Source organism: Gadus chalcogrammus, chromosome 20 (assembly GCF_026213295.1).
Source record: "Gadus chalcogrammus isolate NIFS_2021 chromosome 20, NIFS_Gcha_1.0, whole genome shotgun sequence".
NCBI classification, from domain to species: domain Eukaryota; kingdom Metazoa; phylum Chordata; class Actinopteri; order Gadiformes; family Gadidae; genus Gadus; species Gadus chalcogrammus.
This window is the reverse complement of record NC_079431.1, coordinates 7,112,621-7,130,748: the sequence shown is the minus strand read 5'-3', so window position 1 is coordinate 7,130,748 and position 18,128 is coordinate 7,112,621. Positions and strand designations below refer to the sequence as shown.

The following is an 18,128-nucleotide window of genomic DNA, read 5'->3' as shown; positions in this document are numbered from 1 at the left end:
ACACACACACACACACACACACACACACACACACACACACACACACACACACACACACCACACACACACACCACACACACACACACACACACACACCACACAAACTTCTTGACCCTACAATAGGAAAAAACTACTTTAATGAAACAGATCAGATACAGGCTGGAATCCCTTGCAAGCTCCCAACAAAAGCAAACGTGAGTAGCCTGAGAGATAGCTAGATATATAGATATACATGTATATAGAGAGCACTAGATAACATATTGGCGTAAAGATATATATATATATATATATATATATTAGTGCTGTCAGTTAAACGCGTTATTAACGGCGTTAACGCAAACAAATTTTAACAGCTCAAAACAAAGAAGCAGTAGCCTGCCTGCTATGTTCAAGGCAGTATGTTTGTATGTTCATCGTTTAATTGCACTATAGGCTTTTTTTTTGTATCGTCCTGTTTTGATCAGTATATGCCAATGTTGTTATCAATTAAAAACCATTTGCACAAGGCAAGCCGATGCACTTCTCCATGTTGATAAGAGGATTAAAATGAGAAAAATTAATGGGACAAAGAAATCAAGGGATATTTAGCATAGAAAAAACATTTGTGATTAATCGCGAATGCTCGCGATTAATTGTGAGTTAACTATGGCATTAATGCGATTAAATATTTTAATCGCTTGACAGCACTAATATATATATATATATATATATATATATATACATAGATACATCGTGAAATACAGCTTAATATATATATAGAGAGAGAAAGAGAGATATATAGATAGACAGAGGCATTTATAGATATAGATATATAGAGAGATAGATAGATAGATAAATAGAGGTCTAGATAGATTGACAGCTAGATAGATAGATATTGACCATACATCCATCACTAGATGACAGAAAGAACTCTCCCCCTCATTTCGCTCTCAACGTCTTCTAACGTAGCCGAGATGTCAGTCAATGCGTCACTCATTTGACGCTGCGTAACCCAGTTGAGATTGAAACACGTTGAACTTTGTCCCAAAACGACACAGCTATTGGTAAGCTCCAAGGAAGTAGAGAACCAGTCGCCTAACTACAAACTTAGAAAAGGTTTAACGGTTGAGAGGTGAAACAGAATAATTTAAATGCAAAGAAAAGAAAAGGCCTTGACGAGCTCCGGTTATTCATCAGTTGTTATTCAGACACTTCCAGAAGTGTCTGAATCCCCTATAATTCCTTAACAAACACAATATGATGAAGCCAGCCATCAGGGCTTTGCGTCAGACTTCTTTGTTCATAGGCCTATGGGAGGAATGACAAAGCCTGTTCACAAGGTTCATTGTTTGCGCAGTTAGTTCAGTTTGTTCAGTTGCCCACAGGTATACAGGGAATACTGAGCCAAGAGAATCTGGGTGCAAACTAAAGCCAGAGTGGTTCTGTCATAAGGCTGGAGGATACAGTCTGCTTGCATCAACCTGCTTCACTAAGGAGCTGGGTGAAGGTCAGTTGGGATGTATATACAAAGACTGCTCTTCAGAAAGTCTTCAGGCATGAGATGGATGAGGGAATCTGTTTCCTGTCTGACCCCACATTACAAGTTATTCTCCATTCAATCGGCTCTAAGAAAATGAAGTACACCTTAATAAAAGGCTTTTTAGCTCATGATCACAAGGGGGAGATAAATACACCATGAGTTTAAATGTGCCCACGTAGTTTCTGTTGTACGATGACCGAACGAGCTCAGATAAGGTAGACTTTTGTTACTCAGATGACATGATTTATTTCCCGTATGCAACTAAACAATCTGCGTTCAAATCGTTGATCAGTCGACATGTTTATCTTTTGATGGATTTCATTAAATCAGGGCTCAGTTACTGAAAATATCAACATTCCAGTGATACACAATCTCAAAACAGCAGGGAACAGAAGTTCCGGATCATTCTTCAGGCTGAGGATCGGCGCCAGGTCTGCCGTAGCCCAGCTGGTTGGCCGTGGAGAAGTGGGACCAGAAGGTTCTGGCCAGGTCGTTAAGCTGGTCGTAGGCACCCTGAGCACGGAGCTCCTCCACCCAGCCGAAGAAGTCTGAGGACCACAGGTTCCAGTAGGGCATGGCGGAATGCACCTGGCCTTCGTCTGGCTCCTCTGCAATCGGACGACAGATGGTTTACACGTACTCAATGCCAAACATTTGCATTCTGTTTACCAATCGCTGGGCGTCGTAGAAATGATTCGCTGCCAAATGCTAAAGCAAAACGTTCAATCAGGGAGACCACATTCAACCTCTATTTCTTATTGATCCATGCGTTGGCCGTCCCCTCCCCTTCGTCTCTCAACAAATCAGGACCTCAGGGAGTGCCATCCGACCACCACCACCGCAACCAGATTCTAGCCTCCATCAAGGGGATCCTAGTCTCCCGGCAGCCCTCATGGATCAATCGACCATTAAGATTAATTTGAAGGTGTCTGATCGCCAAATGGCTGTCATATCTGAACTGGTCTCTCGCTGACTGAACTATCGATGTAGGCCTACTCCCATTGTGCTATTGTATGACAAGTGTAGGCTGCTCACCTGCGATGGCCATGCATACGCATAGAAGGAAAAACATCAATGAAGTCAAATGGTGTGAGCGCATGGTGTCAAAAAACAAACACTGAAACAAAGAGCACATAAAGACACACGCTTCAGATAAATGTAATGTGCCGTGGTTTGTTGATCCTTTTGAAGGAACATAAACAACAACAGCTATACAATGGTGCAGCTATGTCTCTGAGACATTTCAAGAACCTTTTGTAATTTGCTCACAGCTTTTTCTGTCTAAACATTCTCTGGGAAAGACATTTAGCACATACTTTTCTGAAGTAGCAGGCCGACAACGGTTTTGAAAAACATCTTAAGTCATACATATCCACTAGAGAACAGGAATTCAAGGTTTCTAATACTGTTTATGTATAATTAGATATGGTAGTTTGTATAATATAATGAATATTGATGCAAATATTGAATAAAGCTTTTCCTACCTGCGCGGTGTGGCTGGGATATGAGCGTTCCGGTTGGCCCTTCTTCGTCCGTCTCTCTCTCTCTTTTGAGTTGTCTTTTAAGATTGACTTGAGTTGACTCTTCAGGGGAAGATGGCAGAGCAAAGCAGACACGTTTGCTTTTCACAGGCCGAGAGCAACGTCACATCAGAGAGTAGTGCCTTCTCACACCTCTCTAGCTGTCCTGGGATGCCAGTTTAGCTCTAGAGTGATTATATGAATATATCCCAATATGGTTCCCTCCTTCCCTTCCCCACTAACCATGATAGCACAATGACAAACAAAACAATATGCGATATGCTTTTTAGGGGATTTCCCCAAAAATATGTTCACACATTCATTTTGGATTAACAACCTGTGTAGCACTAGCAGATGACAGTAAGCCTTAGGCTTTGTAATGTCATTTTAGTGACATGATAGTGTATATTTACTAACAAAAGTGAAAGAAAAAGTGCAAAATTGAAAGTTCCCTAGGCGGAATTCTGTAGAGAAAATACGAATACAAAGAGAAGCACAAAGAAGACACAAAGTTTTTAAATCGGGCATCAGACTGCCTGATGTGAAAACCACTGCGTGGCACAGCTAGAGTCAAGGCCCCCGCCACACAAACACACACAAGATAGGATGTGATGTAGACTGGCATGTGGGCAAGAGTCTCAGGCAGGTGACGACAGACGACAGAGGGTCTATAGAGCCTGAGAGAGAGAGAGAGAGAGAGAGAGAGAGAGAGAGAGAGAGAGAGAGAGAGAGAGAGAGAGAGAGAGACAGAGAGACAGAGAGAGAGACAGAGACAGAGACAGAGACAGAGAGAGAGAAACCGAGAGAGAGAGAGAGAGACCTAGCTGTCGTTGAACATTCACTGAGTCTGTTCAGTAAAGTGAATACCTTGCAATAAGAAAGACTTTGTTCAGTTGAAAAATATGTCTGGTGGGCATCTTTTTTCATTGGGGGCCACGTAAGAAATTACGAATGTCTTTGAGGGCCGAGGAAATGTTGTCACGTCTTAACAACTAGATTCGATTGTAGAAAACATGTTAATTTAAGCATTTGTAATTAAAAGTCACTGAATGTGAATAAAATCAATCACCATGTGCACAACAGAAATACATATTGTACAGTTTGGTTTACTAATAACCATATATATTTTTAAACATATCTGTATCTGTACCAAGTGCAATGAACATGAACAGGTGTATTGGAGTGCATCCACATTTGATAATGTAGGGTAGGACATTACGGCCCAATCCCATTTCTACCCCTTACCCCTTACCCATACCCCTCCCCCTTGTTTTGAAGGGGTAAGGGGAAGGGGTAAGGGGTAGAAATGGGTTTGGGCCTACAACACACACATGTAAAAAATAACTCAGTGGGAGGAGCCAAGTCTCTGATGGTTCTGAACAAGTGCACTGAAGTCAGGTGTGATTCCAGATGAGGGAACGTACAGCACAGCGAACAGTATTTCATCATTGAGAGTGGATCTATATCTGGAGTTGTTATATTTCCTCAATGAGAAAGTTGAATGACACTTGCACAGTCGTTTTTTACGATAAAAGTATTCTTACCAAAAATAAAAAAATGCATTATTAAGAATTAATTCTGAGTGGTCGGCGAGCTCCAAGATGAAAAAAGTATATGTATTTTGAACCTTATTTTTTTTTAACTCGCAGGCCACTCAGAACCGGCCAGCGGGCCGTAGGTTGGCCACATGCGCCGTAGGTTGCCCACCTCTGGTCTAGTTGAACCAAGTGTCTGGCACTCTTAATTATCGTGAAGATTTTGTAACACTGAATGTGTTACACGGGATGATGTGGATGCGAACAGCTAATAGCTGTAATTCGAGTGTGGACTTGTTCCCTCATAGCTGACAGCTATGAGGGAACAAGTCCACACTCGAATTACATTATACTGTAAAGGTCACAGATGTTCACAGAAATCTAAATAATTGCCAGTTGGTCTGTCATCATTAGCTAAAACAAGCTAAAATTCCAAATCCTTTCCTTGTATCGTGCACATGCTTGGTTGGTTCAATTATATTTGGAACCAACCATTTCAATATCAAATGTGTCTCTTTTTAGCTCTGATATGTCGTTTAGCTTTTGACAGGACTTTTCATATTTTTATTCAGTCACATTGCTCGAGGATCATGGAATGGAGGCTCTGACTTGACGGTAGGCCAGGAAGAGAACTTTAACCCAAATGAAAAATGAATGACGCAGGCATTCTGCTAGATTCCTTTCTATGTTCTGAAGCTCATGTGAAAGGTTTTATGTTGTCATGCTTTTATATTTGCTCCAATTTAGTGTTAGAGGACGCTTTTATCCCAAGTTCCGTTCCTATTTTTGGCTGTGAATACAAGGTACAGCCTTTCGCCTTGCCATGGTGGGAACAAGTGAACTCGTTATGACTGAAATGTTGGGAGTGTACTTTTCGGTCTTGGCAACACCAAAACAAAGGTGAAAGATTCCATACCTCTTTGGTCCTGAAGTGCAGTGCTGCCCCCTGTAGACAGACCCAAGCTATTTAAAATCTTACATTAAGTGGCTATAAAATGTTTCCCGAAAGATTTCTCAAACAATATTGATGATTTACATAGGTAGTTAACTACTTTTGTTTGCCTCAAATTCAAATTGTGCCGTAGCCCTATATTGTAGTACTGATTATTATTATTTTTTTTACTATAGATATTATCATGCAGTATTCTTGGGGAGTATAGTTATTGCCCGTTATTCCAATGTGGACATTCAGGTTATCATTAATGATGCTGCCATAGGAAAAAGTATGAGCCTGTGTACGCTTACATTAAAATCCTCTACAAAATGAAAAAAAGCAATTGCTTCAGTTGTGAAATGACCAACACAACCCAACACATTTAAACTTTCTCCAACAATCATTGGACGAACAGACAAAATAAAGGTCTGAGGAAGAATTTCTCATATGCAGTTATCGTCCAATCAGCGAGCAGGCTTTGAAATGATGGTGACAATCATCTGGCACAAGATAAGAGCCAGACATTTGACCGTCAGTTAAATGTAATAAATGTGATTGATGACAACCGAGAAGGAGAAAATGGGCCAATGGTTTTGTAGCAAATTTGTTTTTAGTAAAAAAAGAAGAAGCATATCAAGTCCATCACATTGGTTGGAGAACACACTTGCTGGATCAAATCTATTCACACCTCATCTCATTTTTGTATATTATGTACATAATACAGTAGAATCAACTTGTGTATGACAAATGTTCGAACAATAATCAGATATATGCATCTTCTAAAATAACAAAAAAAACTCCAGAATCAACAATCCCATTGGTTGGCTGAACTAGTGCACAAAGACTGAACACAGAGACTCCACACGATTGGTTAATACTAACTTCCTCCAACCAATACGGAGGAATACTCTTTTAAAAAGTAGTCAATCACACATCATTTTGTATTGTGTATATTTAGTGACATCCTTAATTTTGATGGATTGGTTGAATCAATATAGAAAGGATTTGCACATGAAACACGGAAAGTGAATGAAGTTGATTGCTAGTCAGTGACGCCGTCATTCTCTGTAATTCCTAAACATTAATTCTCCCTCAAGAAAAGATGGGACTCCAGCAATGGCCAGAACCATCTTCCCATTTTCAATAAATACTTAAATCAGAGGTAATGTTTCATAACCGCATTCATTCCAGGAAGACGATGTCGGGGTTATGCAGGTTTATAGACTTATCATTGCAAAAATACACTACGTTCTTTAAACATGAGTTTAGTCAAAAAAGATATTCTCTCGATTTAGTATCTTTGTAGATATACAGCTATTAGATGTGTGTGAGGACAAAGATCACCTCTTGTTCGTAAGATTCCTCTACTGAACTGAGAGTTTGAATGGCTGTTGTACTTAGCTCCACGTGTTCAAGAGACCTGGTGTGTGGTGGCGTAAACCGTTTCCAAGAACCCAACACGAGGCAGGAATGCGGACGGGAAGGAAAAAGTGACAAAATTAGAGATTGTGGTCACTGGTGGGTAATCGTTATTGTGTAAAAAAAAGAAAAGAAAAAGAAAATCAATAAAGGAGCAATTTTAAATGGCTTATGAAAAATCAAAAAAACTAGTGCTCAAATGAAATCAATGAAAACTAAAAGTTTAAAATAATTGAACAACATTAGAAAGGTAACATGGTGTCTTGTAATTTATGGACCTGCATCTCTTTCTGCCCTCCTATTCATTCATAAAGGAACATAATGTGATGCGGTCAAGTATTCATGTTTCAAAAGTAAATAAAAAGAAAGATTCATCCCTTGGACTTGACTTAAATCTCAAAGTAAGGCCTCAGACATTTTGCTAGCAGCTGATGTGGTCGGTGGCAACATTGGGGTGGTACTACAGCAAGGGATAATCCCTTTCATCACCACCAGAGGGCAACATTTACAAAGCGCAACAGGCTAGGGACGCAGTATAGAGGCCCCCCCTGAACGGAATAGAAGACCATAAGCATTAAGACCATTCAACTGAGTTGGTAAAAAAGAAAAGAAAAGTGATTTTGGGAAAGAAAGCTGAAGTTAAGACGCTTTAGAAGTTGAATTGGTAAACAGAAGTGGTGCGTTAGTTTTTTGAGCCTTACGATCATTTTCCAGTGTTTGTTAGGTTGTGGTCGGCGCGCGCGTGTACGTGTGCATGTGTGTGTGCGTCACGGCAGTGCTTTGACAAGGAACAGCTTGTCTCCGTATTCGCTGGTGAAGATGGGGGCTTTCTTGTAGTGCTCCACCAGCTCGTCCATGGAGCCGAACCTGCGCTGGCCGATGCAGTAGCCTCCGTCCGTCAGCAGCACCTTGAAGTGCTTGTTCTTCTCCCTGGCCTTCAGGGACACCGAAAAGTCACTGGGCTGAAAGACAGACAGACACACACACACACACACACACACACACACACACACACACACACACACACACACACACACACCACACACACACACACACACACACACACACACACACACACACACACACACACACCTTTAGATCCTGATGATGGTGTACAGATATAGCAGCTGTGGAAACAAACAAGTAATAATAATAACAATAATATTAATGATAATGAGGATTATTATTATTCTTATAAATAACATTACATGCATTACTGGTCTTATTATAGCTTCTATGGCTGTTATACAGATTGACTCTTAGTTTCACTGCTGTTTTAATAGCGCAATCAATTTTCGTCGTTTGAAAATGCTTGTTTTTAGTGACGGGCTCAGACAATAAGGCTTATAATAAGTGTATGGCAACATTTTGGAACAGATCCCTACAGACACACAAAACCTTTTTCTTAACCATCACTTGATCCGGTCTGTCTGTTATCGAAGTCTCTCACTCTGAAACTAGGTGAGTTGTTGCAGGAAGAGAACGTTGGAAACGTGAATGAGAGCGGGAGAGTTGTGTGTTGGAATTGTTGTGTTGGACAACAGAAAGCGCAGCTCAGTGTCATCTCAAGCATTTCTGTGTAGGGAGGGTTGAGATGGTGATGATAAAACAGACATTTCCTGGAACAATCCTACCCTGGAGAGATTCAGAATGAAACTTCTCGTTGAATAAAAACCCGGTTTGACACAATCACAAACAAAGCTGATCAGGCGAAGGTAAAGAAAATAGCTGTATATCTCTAGGGAACCTATCATGTTGTCAGACACTTAGAACAACAATCTGGGCCAGTCAGTGGCGCAAACAAACCTGTTCTAGATGAAGAACATTGACGGGCACACTATGGCCCCATACAGTTAACTTGCAGCCCATATATATATTCCATTCCAATGGCTGAAGCTCTCTCGCTCAATACTTTACCACCTAAAAAAAAAAAGGGTTGTCCGCATTAGTCACTAAGACCCAAAAAGATTGGAAAATAAAGCCTAGGAACAAGACTTCATCAGAGGGCTCATGTTTTATTTGCTCTGGGGTATGAGTCTGGCCCCCCCTGACCCGGGTAATCTGGGGCGTGGGGGATATGAGAGGAGCGCCCGACATGGCTGCCATGTCGGGCTCTAATTCATGTGATTGCTCCGATTGGTTGAATGTCTATCCAATAGCGTCGGATCCCGTTGATAGAGCTCCTTAAAATTCAGGGAGAATCAGAAAGAATTGGGTCCAGGTGGAAAAATCCCGAAGGTATTGTTTAGATAGTAGGTTTAAACCCACAAACCTTTGACCGAGTCTATTTAGTACAAACCAATTTGTATCGGAAAATATTTGTACCAGCAGGTGGCAGTATATTCCTCCATTTAAAAACTGGACATGCATAAGAACGAATATTACGCAACATCCAATATTGCTGACCATTTCCCCATAAGCCACAGTTTCTTCAACTCCATTGGACATTTATTACAGCCCTTTATATCCTTCCTTCAGAAGGGGTCGTCCACCATAGTGTTCAGTCACTCACCGACGACTCGCTGTCCCGAATCAGGAAGTCCCCCTCCTCCGCCCGCTCGTTCAGGATGGCCTCCGCCTGGTGGCGCGTGACGTCGCCGTAGTACCAGTCCCTCCCGCCAAACTTCCCCGTGCGCACGGGGCCCAGGGGCCGCTCCGCCCGCTTCTGGGGCGTGCCGGGGGCCGACGAGGCGGGGGCCGGGCCGGGCCCCTCGGTCAGCGGGGCCACATAGTTCCGGGGCACCAGCCCCACCTGGCCGAGCGCGTTCCTGCAGCGCCACCACTCGGGGTCGTCCTCGGGCTTCTCCACCACCTCCATCACCTCGCCCTTCTCAAAGTTCAGCTCCTCCTCCGTCACCGAGTTGAAGGGGTACAGAGTCTTGACCCGGGGGAGGGCCCCCCCGCCGCCGCCGCCGGCACGCCCGTTTGGGAGGCCCCGCTCCGGGGAGTCGGCGTAATGTCTGGTCGAGGGGTCTCCTCCACCTCCACCACCACCACCACCTCCTCCTCCTCCACCTCCGGCCTCCTCATCCTCCTCCTCCTGCACGTAGTTGGAGGGGAACCAGCCCACGCGGCCCCCGTAGCTGCCGCGCCACCAGCCGTCGCTGCACTTCTCCATCACCACTACCCGGGAGCCCTTGAGCAGGCTGAGCTCGTCCTCCCGCTCCGCAGAGTAGGTGAACTTCACCACGGCCGGGAGGTGGAGGTCGTAGATCCTCTCCGATCCACCTCCTCCTCCTCTCCTCCTCCTCCTCCTCTAACTCCGTCTCCATTGCCGCCGCCGCCGCCGCCACCGCCATCGCGGGCGCTCCGGCCGTTGGTCGGGGGCTCCGAGTCGTAGCCCGCCGGGGGGGAGGCGTCGCGGGCGCTGGTCTTCCTCTTGGTTCGGCTCAGGCCTGAGGCGGGAAAGGGAAGCAGGAGATTAGAGTAAACACGCCGATACGGAAACAGATTGTTGAATCGTTATCCTTTCCCTTTGCTCGTCTGTTCCCCATTTTGGAAGAGCTGGAGGAGGAACTAAAATCAAGTAGGGTGGGGCTATACAGAAAAATGCATCATCGCGATAATTATGGGCGATTAAAAGATTTTGATAAATATCATGAATCATGATTCGTAACAGTAACTAAGGGACATTAAATTGAACTAAATTAAAGCATGGTATCTGACTTTAACGAATGGATCTTTCTCTATGACGTTTCAAACCTCATAATTCACCAGATCTTTTCATTGGGATTTCTGTTCAGATTTATATTCATAATAAGTTGACATCTCCATTTAAAGACGACTAAATACCATTTAAAAAGACAATCAATAATCGATAATATTGAGTCATTGCCCATCCCTGCCATCAAGAGACCATCTCTAATCCAACACATGTCACTCTTTTCATTATATGTTCGAGCAGTGAACCTGCAGGCCGACCTTAGACCCTTTTCACACGTACAACTCTACAGAGATCTGTCAGAAACGTGGACTGCTCCCAGAGTGGCTGAGAACAAGAACAGTAGGAGATTTTTTCTCCAGTTTACTAAGGGTCAATAAGGAAGTGGAGTGTCACATGTGTCGACACACTTGAAGCATAACATTTCATGGAAAGGGTTGGGCGTATACTAAAGTTTAGACCAACCTATTTGTGCATTCCTGGGGGGAGAAAAAAATGACCTCAACCGTACAGGTGAACCTTGAAACTTTGAGAGTTGGTAAGGCTTGTATCAACAAAGAGACACACACACACACACACACACACACACACACACACACACACACACACACACACACACACACACACACACACACACACACACACACACACACACACACACACACACACACACACACACACACGCATTCCTGACACCTTAGGTCAAGAGAAGGCAGGATGGTGTTTCGTGTATACTTGTTATTCTATCTACAAACTCTCTACCTGTGAAGCCAGAGGCTGATCAGAGCCAGTGGAAGGGGAGGGGAGTGTCGACTGCAGAGCTAAAGTGGAGCAGGCAGCCAGCCGGCCTCCATATTGACAGACAGCTTCCCCGATCAAAAGCACCCACTCCTCCTGCTTCTCTGAGTTGTACAGACCAGAGGCTCAGGGGGAGCTTCTTAAGAAGGGGCGGAAAGGGGCTCTAATGGTGCGGAGGCCATGGCCGAGTTCTGGAGCTCACTGAACCGCAACACGGTGATGCTAGTCTCCGCCTGAGCAGTGGAAGGTAGCATCACCATGGATGGTTATGTACCGTGAAGATTGTGGATTGTTGCGGTTGTAGACTCATCAACCATAATGAAATTTGGCCTAACCTAACTTTGCCTTCGTTTTCTTTTACGCATCTAATTTTTTTTTTGTATGACAATGTTTATGTGAAGCACTTCTGCCTCGTGTATGAAAAGTGCTACATACATAAAGTTGCCTTGCCTAACCTCATGTTTAAAGAAATGTACATTCTATCCCTTCACTTAGTGCCTTTACAGGGATTAGCTTACTTAATTATGTTACGCCAAAGCTCTCCTCTTGTCCGACGATAGCCTTCCACTGTAGAGGTGTACCTCTACCAAATGTGTTTGGTTTGTATGTTATACTGCTGCACAGGATACCGATTTTTTAACAATGTCAAAACACCCACACTCAACCCTTTTTAAAATCATACGCATCGGTCCAGGTGTAAAACTATGATTCACTCTGAAACTTCCCCCGTACTTGCGGCGCATGTTATTAAAAGCCTGGGATGAACAACCTGGCTACTACCACGGTGCTGACACCATTGTTCCCCGATGGTAATTTCCGTGTTCGCTCCGGCGCTCGCAGACCAGGTATTTTTTTTAGGTTGCGCATTAGCATACAACATATGCTAGCAGGCGAGAGCGCTGATGTCAGGTCGTTTCCAGATTGGCTCATTTTCCCCGACAGCCAGCGGCCCAGTTTACTCCCGAGGACACGCCGGGAAAATGCCACAGAAATGTCAGGTCGGAATAAAACAACTTAGAGAAGTGTTTGGAAGAAAGTTGGGTGATGGGTTCAACCAGAGTAGCAGCAAACTTGTGAGCCAGCCAGGAAATGAGGGGCGGGGGGGGGGGGGGAGGGAGGAAAGAAAGAAAGAAAGAAAGAAAGAAAGAAAGAAAGAAGAAAGAAAGAAAGAAAGATGAAAGAAAGAAGAAAGAAAGAGAGAAAGAGAGAACAAGAGAGGACGAGAGAGAGGAGAGAGGAGAGAGGAGGAGAGATGAGAGAGACGATGGAGAGAGAGAGAGCGCGAGGAGGAGACGAGAGAGGAGGAGAGAGACAGGAGAGAGAGAGATTGAGAGAGGGCGGGGGAGAGCGAGAAGAGAGAGAGAGAGAGAGAGAGAGAGAGAGAGAGAGATGAAGGAGTCCCCTGGCAGAGGGTTCTGGTACTGGAGGAGAAGACCAGAAGCATCAATAGCAGCCCGGGGGGGGGAAGAGGAGAATACGGAGCAGCTCACACACCTAGTCAGATATGGTTAGCTCTGATGGCGTCACACTAGCGGCCAGCAGCAGATGCTGTGAGCATGATTCTGGCCGTGCAGGTGGTGTGGTGGGAGGTGGTAGTATAGGCTTGGAGGGGAGGGGGTTCAGGTAAAAAGGTCATCTTGGAGGTTTGAGGATATAATAATTGTTGGTTATTTATGGGTAATAAGGTGGAACAAAAAACAGCCCCAAGAACCCCCGTTCGGACTCATTAGCTGCAGAGCAGGGACACACACGGATGAACAAGAAGCAATGATGCACACACACACACACACACACACACACACACACACACACCACACACACACACACACACACACACACACACACACACACACACACACACACACACACACACACACACACACACACACACACACACACTTTCTTCCCTAACTCATTTCCACTTCAAGGCCCAGGCCTGCTGGCACGGGGAGCGGTGTCCTCTCTTCTCGGTTCTCCTCCCGTGCATTCACTCTCCCCAACCTTCACCCAACCTCCGAGCGGCTGTGTGGACAGAGGATCCTGCTTTTGTAAGTGTTTTCATCAGAACGTACCCTGGGGGATCCCGAGCCCAGCAGGAGGAACTACAGAGGAGCAGGACACCGTGACATCCCTGCAGAACGCAAACGAGCATAGGAAGCAGAAGCGATACTGGGCTGAATGATTCTCTACACATAGGATACAACCAGACACACAGCCGCTTGTGTCTCTCTTTCTGTGTCAGGCGCTTGTGTGTGTCTCTCTCTCTCTCTCTCTCTCTCTGTGTCTTTCTCTTAAGAGAGACACCAAATCCCCTGCCAAAAATATCACATTATCATTCTCCTCAGTGGCTGTAACCAAGTGAATGTCCTGATGGTTCTAAAGGTGTGTTTTTCATTCTATGCCAGTTGGTACGCAGTACTACACACTGTTCCCCCAAGTGCTCCACACACCAGTGTATTCTCAGAGAGGCGTGATGTAGGAGCCCTCGAGAGTAGCCAAGAGGAAACCTGCCAGAGAGAGAGAGAGTGAGAGAGGCTTCAAGAGGCTCAGCAAATGGGCTTTCTGTGCTCGGTCGGTTATCGATTTTCTGAGCTCCCACAAAAAACCCTGGAAACACACCAGCGTGCCCACCCTGAACAAACTGACGCTCAAGCGGTGTGGAGAAACGGCTGAAAAGAGTCGTAAAAAGGGCCGTTAATTCCTCATGAATCACCGGAAAGCCGAAATGGCTCATTATCTTAAGACGCTCTCTAATTACATAAGGGACAGAGCGAGGGAAGAGACTCACTGCTGCTGCTGAACCTCCATCGAACCAGGAGCCAATCGGATCCTGGCTTCGCAGGTGTTAACGAGTTACATTAGCCTATGACCTCACACTTTGGCAGTTACCTCATCGGTGGAACATGCTCGTCCCATTGGCTGCATGGGCTTCCTTTTTATCAGCACAAAGGAAGAAAAAAAAAATGACTCATCGGTAGAGGGACGGTTTGATCCAGATTAAAGTGGAACGCTGCCACCGTGTTCACGTCGATATGTCACAGGGCTGGGGGGGGGGGGGGGGGGGGGGGGAAGGCAAATACATCATTCCAGCGCATTCCAGCCATTAGTGCTGCAGATTCCTGCGGTGATCAATGTGCAAACGACGGGGGGGGGGGGGAGATGGAGGGAGGGGAGATAAGGGGGTGAGGCGAGGGTGACGTAAGATGTCCCGGGGACGGTTGGACAGAGGCAGACGCCACCGTGTTGGCCCACATAGTCTGATGGGCTTGACTCCCCCACGGGTGAGATAAATGAGTGTGTCACTCTCCATCAACCCTGATCGATCCGTCTCTCTCCCTCTCTCTACAACTCTCCATCATTGGCCATCTCTCATTCCCTCACTCCCCTCCTCTCCCCTCTCCCTCTCCATCTCCACATCAACCCCTCTCTGTCGCCCTCTCGCCTCATCAGCCGTGATCACCCCAGTGGATCTAGAAGGCTGCATCACAACATGCATATGCCACACGTCGCTCTGAGGCAGTGTCAGCGCATGAGGTGACAGATTAAACTGCATACGGATGTCCCTGAGGGGGGGGGGGGGGGGGGGGGGGGGGGAATCAGTCTCACACCCACTACAAGGGAGCCACAGCTCCCGGGTCCAAATGTTTATGCAATGTTTATGCGTGTGCGCTGCCCAAACGGCTTTGAATGTGTTGCACTTTCAAAGGGGTGCGAGTACGCACTCACCCGGGCTCGTCTCATTTGGAGCTCAACCAGCCGTGGAGCAACCGACGGTAAGCGCGTTGCCTTCGGTTTGATCCCAGCCTCGTTAATCAAAGGCCCTGGCCCGGGGTCCTAGTGGATTACACCGGGGCTGAACCGGAAGAGTGCAGAGAGGACCACCGTACAATAGAGTTGACACGCAAGAGGGTTATGAGGAGAAATCCACTAGGAAATATATGCAGGTATACATAATAGTCCATAATAATCTCCATATTCTGAGGAATGTAACACGGGAACCTCACATTGGGAGCAAATTAAGCAATGAAGCTGTATATTTTTTCAATCATGTCTATAGTGCTGGGGAGCATTGGAATAAATCATTGATAAATCCTCTGCCTCCCGCTAATAACAGGTAAAGGATACCACTCAACGACGACAATCAATAACCTTGAATGCTCCTCCCCTGGCCTACGGGACCATTAGACAGCCGGGCCGTGGAATGGTGCTTTAGTCGACCCCTCTGCTCCTCTCAGAGCGGCGGTCTCTACACCAAGGACCAGACCCCCACCCCCCCCCCCCCTCCACATACCGAACGTGTCCTTGATGTTCTTCACCAGCGAGGTCTTCTTCAGGCTGTTCTTGCGCTCCACGTAGTTGGAGGGCACGTAGCCCGTCTGGTTGGAGCTGTTGCGCACCCTCCACCAGGTCTTGGAGTCGTCCAGGAGGTGGAGCCGCTCGCTCTTATGGATGTCCAGCTCCTGCTCCTGCTGGGCGGTGTAGTCCCACTTGGCTACAACTATCACCTCCTCCGTCATCTTTCATGGAGTCCCCCCCCCCCCCCCCTGCGGAGGCGGAAGGGAAAGATGGAGGTTAAGTCAAAAGGAGTCAGAGGAGTCAGCTGGTGAAAGTTGATCAGCGACGAGAAGTAAAAACAACAAAAAAAGGAGGCTGGCTCGACAGCACAACCCTCGATAGCAGCGCTCCAACCCCATCGGTCTAATATGCCTCGTAGAGATCCGGGTTAGAGTCCGATATGTGGTCCTACGTTATACATCATTCCCTTTCAACCCACTTTACTGTCTCGCTCCGTTCTCCTGTCACTGAAGGAATGAAAAACCCGTCAAACTGAAATACAAAGACGTTCAAACACAGGATTGGTACTGGTGGTGAAATACCCAAATGATATTCCTTAAGAATGGCTTTGTCCCTTTAAATCCTGCATTGGATCTGGATCTTTTCTTTATGTACTCCATACCAGCATACAGCCCGACCATATCGGTACCCATTGGGAAACGGCCCGGGTCATCACCGGGCTAGCCGGCTCCGACTGAGGCCTAATCTAATAGTTGGTTTAGGGCACCACTTCAATTACACGTTAAGCGCCCGTGTGCGACGCGGTGTCATTACCCTTAATCGGAGTTAAGCCGTCATCGCGGTGTGAAAAACCCTTATTACCACAGCTAGGGTGCACCGCTAAAGCGCTGAAGTGAGCAAGTTTAGCCTACGCCGAGTTTCAGCTTAACAGCTTCGAGTACCACACCACGAAGAGAACCTAACAGCGCCGGTGCAGATCCACATTGCATCGGCCTCGATTTCAAATATGAAGACAGACAAGATCGTACGTACGGTGTGCACAGTGGCCATTAGTTTGGAGGGAAGACAGAGGGATTACATGCTCTAGTTCACTAGGCCTGAGACGAAGGGCTGCACCTTAACCCCTGTGTGTGTGTGTGTGTGTGTGTGTGTGTGTGTGTGTGTGTGTGTGTGTGTGTGTGTGTGTGTGTGTGTGTGTGTGTGTGTGTGTGTGTGTGTGTGTGTGTGTGTGTGTGTGTGTGCATATTTTCTGAAAGAATCTGCACCACTGATAAAGAGGAACGCAGCGCGCCATCTATGAAGCACGTCAAGCATCCCGGCAGACCAGTCTATGTTTAGAACAGCCAAACATTCATCGATGCTGCTCACTGACAAAACAAAAGGATAAATTCAATTATAAGGACGTGAGGAAAACAAGCGTGGAAAATGGGAGTAACTAGCATCTACTCGAGAGCAAGCCAGACATTCAAGCATTTTAGAAATAGCCGCGGTGCAGACAGCTGATGCAGAACCAGCTTTTTCAACCGCAACCATGATCGGGAGCCAGCTGTTGAGCTAAGCTGCAATTTGGACAAATGTCTGACCCGCTCCCTGAATATTTTCCAGCCCTAAAGCATCGCCTTGGCCTAAATTGACAGCTAAATAGACCATACGTCTAATCAGTCTAAACAAGGCTGCAATTACTATAGTCAAGACATGCGCTCTCTGAGACACGCACGTTGGCTCCAGCTTTAGCCGTTTATAAATTATAATAATAATAATAATAAAGAACCGAAAACAGAACGTGACCCTAGACTAACCGCCGTGTTCGCTAAGCTTCCTCCCCGCTAGCCAGGAGGGATAAGATTGGGCGGTGTTTTAAGTGAGGGTGTGGGGAGGGTTTGTTGGAGTTGTCCAGACGGGAACAAACAGAAGCACAAATTGACCTTGCCACAGAGGCACATTGAGGCTGCGTGGGGAAGGCAGATTTAAAGTCTCAGTACCGTCCGTTTAAATGTGCTCCTTAATGAGAAGGCAGAGGGCAGATACTGCGGCACCGCAGAGGCGAATGATGACTTATGAGAAGGGTCGCCACACAAATGACTGTGTAGATATATAAAAAAAAAAAAAGATCCCATTACCGCCAGAGAGATGGATATCCTATGTGCAGACTATCTTTCATCAAAGGCGAATGGGAGCATTCGGGCACACAGGAGAGACGGTTATTCATAATCCCCAACAGAAGATATTCGATTCCCCTTCCATTAAACCAATGCCACAGATACAAGTCTAGCCAAGGAGAAGGGCGGCCATTATTAAATCAGCTTGTGTCGCAACATTACATTCACATGAAGGCCAAATCCGGTTGATGGCGTACTATACACGAGCAGCGCAGAAATGTCTTCCTTCACATATCCACCATCCCCCAGCGCCAAAAGGAGAAACCTGTCACAGTTTGCATTGTCTA

The 18,128-nt window shown here is 45.9% G+C and overlaps 2 protein-coding genes across 3 annotated transcripts; both read right to left on the bottom strand.

Moving 5' to 3' along the window:
* Positions 1 to 1,760: 1,760 nt before the first annotated feature.
* On the bottom strand, positions 1,761 to 3,269 carry LOC130373882 (otospiralin-like). Of its 2 annotated transcripts, XM_056580533.1 has the most exons (3): positions 3,004 to 3,269; positions 2,555 to 2,636; positions 1,761 to 2,127 (listed from the first exon to the last, which is right to left on the bottom strand). In XM_056580533.1, exons 2-3 carry the CDS (start codon positions 2,616 to 2,618, stop codon positions 1,922 to 1,924), a joined length of 270 nt encoding a protein of 89 aa, XP_056436508.1. In that variant the 5' UTR covers positions 2,619 to 2,636; positions 3,004 to 3,269; the 3' UTR covers positions 1,761 to 1,921. The 2 variants fall into 2 exon arrangements, with proteins under 2 accessions (XP_056436508.1, XP_056436507.1); XM_056580532.1 differs by lacking the exon at positions 3,004 to 3,269 and having other exon boundaries at positions 2,555 to 2,671.
* A 1,650-nt stretch (positions 3,270 to 4,919) lies between these two features.
* On the bottom strand, positions 4,920 to 16,729 carry LOC130373350 (cytoplasmic protein NCK2-like). Its single transcript, XM_056579778.1, has 4 exons — positions 15,678 to 16,729; positions 10,218 to 10,322; positions 9,440 to 10,164; positions 4,920 to 7,889 (listed from the first exon to the last, which is right to left on the bottom strand). The coding sequence occupies exons 1-4, from the start codon at positions 15,901 to 15,903 to the stop codon at positions 7,695 to 7,697; spliced, it is 1,251 nt and encodes a 416-aa protein (XP_056435753.1). The 5' UTR covers positions 15,904 to 16,729; the 3' UTR covers positions 4,920 to 7,694.
* Positions 16,730 to 18,128: the final 1,399 nt, after the last annotated feature.